This window comes from Asparagus officinalis, chromosome 5 (genome assembly GCF_001876935.1).
Source record: "Asparagus officinalis chromosome 5, Aspof.V1, whole genome shotgun sequence".
NCBI lineage: Eukaryota > Viridiplantae > Streptophyta > Magnoliopsida > Asparagales > Asparagaceae > Asparagus > Asparagus officinalis.
The window spans coordinates 73,729,580-73,733,994 of NC_033798.1; the positions used below are offsets into that span (position 1 = coordinate 73,729,580).

The 4,415-nt window shown below is 37.8% G+C and overlaps 1 protein-coding gene across 1 annotated transcript in view; it reads right to left on the reverse strand.

Annotated features, from left to right (window-relative positions):
• Positions 1 to 1,376, reverse strand: part of LOC109843898 (indole-3-acetaldehyde oxidase-like) — a 39,782-nt gene extending 38,406 nt beyond the window's left edge. Inside the window, 1 exon segment of the mRNA XM_020412858.1 lies at positions 1,009 to 1,376. Within this exon segment, the coding sequence (XP_020268447.1) occupies positions 1,009 to 1,165 (157 nt within the window). The 5' untranslated portion in view covers positions 1,166 to 1,376.

A 4,415-nucleotide genomic window follows, 5' to 3' on the forward strand; every position in this document is an offset into this window, starting at 1 on the left:
CATTGCTCCTGAATCGAGGACCATTTTATGAACCAAAGTGTTGCTAAAAAAGTAAAAGAAAAGTCAACCAGAAAACAATACTGAAATAAATCTCCTATCATTTCTAGCTACAAAAACATCAAAACGATCAGCAAGGTAGAACAAAACATACAAAGTAATCTAAACAAATAACACCTATTTGCAAGAAATATCATGCCGGAATATAGTAAAGAATCGCCAAAAGGATGTCATAGCTGGGGAAAAAACAGAAAAAGCAGAACGTATCATAAATCACGTATTTCTTTATCCTTTCCTTAACAAGGGAGAAAGAAATTTTCCATGCCATCTTAGATAGTATATCCGATTCCACTGAACCAAATTTGATCATGGCTTTGTGATATAATTAGAATTTGGTTAGATAGGATAATTTACTTGCAATTCCTGGGAATCAAGAAGAAGACAAAATTTGATGCGTGCAAAGATTCATAACACAACTTTTACCAATTAACATCAAAACTTAGTATTAAAAAAACCATCAAAAACGGAGGAGAAAAACATTTACTGTTACATGTTAGAATTAGTATTTGGGTTATCAGGTCAGAACCATTAACCCATTAGCCTATTACCCATATATACTCCTATATAAACCCATGTTAATGAATGAAAGTGGTAGACTCTCTCATTTTTCACTTCTAACACTACACATAATAGAAAGAATGTACTAGCTAATCCCCTCTTATACAAAGAATCAAACATCACCTGCCCATATCATTCTCTCTCTGTGTAATCATTACATTTCTATATATTGATGTATTCAACTATTTGCAAGCACCTCAGTGAACATAATTAAAAAAGAAAAGAAGTAATGAATTGAACACAACACCTCAATGAACACAACCACAGAAATCAAAAATTCAACAGACAAAGTTATGAATTAAACACAACCCATTAATCAAATTCCGTCCTACGAACAAAACTCATATCACAAAAACCCAACAAATTCTGACAAAAAATAAACGAACCCATCACCTTCTCCACATCCAAGCTTGGCCCCTCTGTAACGGGTTCGGGTCCTCAAGAACTCCAACAGAGTAGTTGAAGGGTCTATTTCACTTAGCTCAAATCTCTCTCCGTTCACAGCAAAAACCAGCTTCCCCTTCCTCCCCCGCTCCTCAATTTCCCCCATTTCCTTCCAAATTTCACGGGGGTCTGGGGCTCAACTGATAGCGGTGTGTTTATATCGCGACCCATTTGATTTATTTATTGAAGAGGAAGTCCACTGGGGATGACGGTGGATTTATTTATTTTAAGTATTATCGTCAGAGCTGAGGTAAGATGTTGGGAACTTTTGGAGCTCATGATTATTTAGTGGATTTGTTGGAGAATTTGCGGTTTCGATACAAGAACTGCTGCACCAACAAACAACCGTTGGTGGCAGAGGGGCAGCTGGACCAGTGCGGGTGTTTTTGGTAGAACCCTCTGCTGTCTAAAAATCACAATAGATAGCTTATCCTCCATTAAACACCGATGATGGAAGTTACAATCTGACGACTTCCAGAAGGCTACAATTTGAAGACTTTCACGTAGATCGCTGAAGGTTACAATCTGACGACCTTCACAACAACCGATGAGAGCTCTAGTTCAACAGCATTCATAATCAACATCGGGAGTTACAATCTGGCGACTCTCATATTCTCAAGGAGCCAAGACGAAGATTACAAGACAATGATCTTTGCAACGCTATGACAAAAGAGATTACTTTGTGATAATCTCTTCAAGACAAGATGCGGAGGTCCTCCCCGTGTGTCAACATCAAAACGCCGGGGTCGAACCCGCGTTACAACATTAAAACGCGAGGGTCGAACCCGCGTTACAACATCAAAACGCTGGAGTCGATCCCGCGTTACAACATCAAAACGCGAGGGTCGATCCCACGTTACAACATCAAAATGCGGAGGTCCTTCCCGTATGTCAACATAAAAACGCTGGAGTCGGATCCGCGTTACAACATCAAAACGCGAGGGTCGAACCCACGTTACAACATAAAAAAACGCTGGAGTCAGACCCGCGTTACAACATCAAAACGCAGGAGTCGGACCCGCGTTACAACATTAAAACGCTGGGGTCGGACCCGCGTTTTTCAACACCCAGCGAGTACCGAACTCCGCGTCTCAATTCTAAAATGCGGAGTTAGGATCCTGAACGCCCACGTGGGCGTTTGACTCGTTCAAACACGAGCTGAACGGTTGCAGGAACCGTTTTCCCTCCACGATTTGAGGGATTTCCGCCCCACTATTGAGAGAATTAAGGGGGCGGTTACACCCCTTAATTCCCTATAAATATGGGTAAACTCAACTGAGTTAAAGGTTGGCTTCTTGGGTCCGGAGTTCAAGGCTTTTTCGGCTGGCATTTTCGGATCTGAGACTGGGCAGCGAGGAGGGAATTTCTTGGCAGCAGGAAGAGGAGATCTTTTGGCTTAGCAGCAAGGGGGAGATCGACGTTCATCCTCAGCAACGATCGACCATCGGAGCTTTCTTTTAGCCTTGGCTTATTAACCGATCTTCGGTTCAAATCAACTCTTTTTCAAGAGTTCAAACTCGATCAGAGTTATCAACTCATCAAGAGTTTTAAACTTGCCACGCAAGTTCTCCACAACGTCAAATCGTGAGGAGAAGACATCATTCCAGTGAATCAAGACGTGCAGATCGTCAACGGAGAGCAAACTCGACGCAAGCATTCGAGGGAGGCACTCCATCGCCACCGTGAAGAACCCAGTTTTAAACAAAGAGGAAGAACCAATTTCGTTCTCCTCTCTTTTGTAATCAAATTGTAATCGGAATCAAAGGAATACAAGTCAATTTTCTTTGTTCTTTTCTTTGCAATTTTTCCTACATACAAGAGGGCTGGTCCGGGCTAAGTTTTGAGATAAACTGGTTGGTGGTGGTTAAAATCTATTATCTATTATCTATTATCTATCTATACTACTTATAAAAGAGAATATGAGTGTCAAAACTTTTGATTTCCCAAAATATCCTTCACAATTCACTCAAATCACCATAAATATGCAACCCAATTAATTAATTAAATCATCAAATGTAATAATTACACAAATCCATACCCCCTTCAAATCAATTACTTAACATCTTGTAAACTTTACTATGTGCACTAAAATATAGATGGTAATGCATTAAACCAAATTGCTTACTCTGAATTCCAAAGATTGAGTTATGGTTTTCTCTCTCAAATAATATCACCTAATTAATTTATAAAGAGTTAATTAATTTTAAATGTGAAGACGTGACGTTTACGCTTTCTCAATTAAAATATATTAAAATGGAGAGTGCTTGGAATTCCAAAGGTGGAGTTGCATCTCTCTCAATTAAAAATTAGTTTGATCATGGTGAGTGCTTGGGATTATAGTTGACTCTCACAATGTTTGTTTAGCTCCATTTTGAGCAACGACAGCTGAGCCATTTCCCAGCATCCGTTTGGGGTCACTTGCTACTGAAGCTCGAGCCAATCGAATGCAATCACTTGCAACCTCTCATTCTTCACAATTTTCTTATCTCTCATAATCAAGAGCTTGTTAGAATTGTGAATTAGGAATTGGGAACCAAAACAAAGGTATGTTTTATTATATAAACTAAAAATTTTGATTTAATTGATCCATAATGTTGTTTGATGTTTAAGAAAAGCTCTCTCAGTTACATATAGATATACTAGGCGACAGAATTATGGCTATTTGTGGTTCAAGCTCTAGAATGGTGATGTCAAAGACTTCTTTGCTTATGTGTTCTTTTTAAATTACTTTGTTATTATAACAAATAGGCCGTAGCTAAAATTTAAAAAAGTTTTTCTTCCATATATACCCTCAAATTTAGTGAATTTGCATCTTTAAAAAGAATAATGATAATTAAACTATTCATCTAAAACTACCCCTGACCCCGAGCAACTATAAAAAGAAGTGTTCTGATTTGGCTAATCAAATGATATGGACGAGAAGGGGAGCAACATTTATGTATCCACATTTTTGTAGTTAAAGCAGAGGTTTTTTTCTAATAGCACAAATTGAATCTTTTTGGAAAATGTTCTTTTCTTTTCTTTTGGATCGTATGTATGATAACATGATTTCATCCCTCGTACTAAGAGAAAATCAATTACATCATTTTTTTTACCGTGAAACTTCTATCCTTCCTTCTTTGTAAGAACCCTTAGGATAGGATGGACTTGCGAGTAATTACAAAGTTTTGATGGACTAATATATAACTACTGAAAATTTTAGGACTAATATCTAGATTACCCTAACTATTTAGTTGTGTAACTATAGTTGCTCTCTTTAGTTTACCACCATCAATTGAATGTTTATCATGTTTATGTATGTATGTGTGTGTGTGTGTGTGTCTATATATATATATATATATATATATATATATATA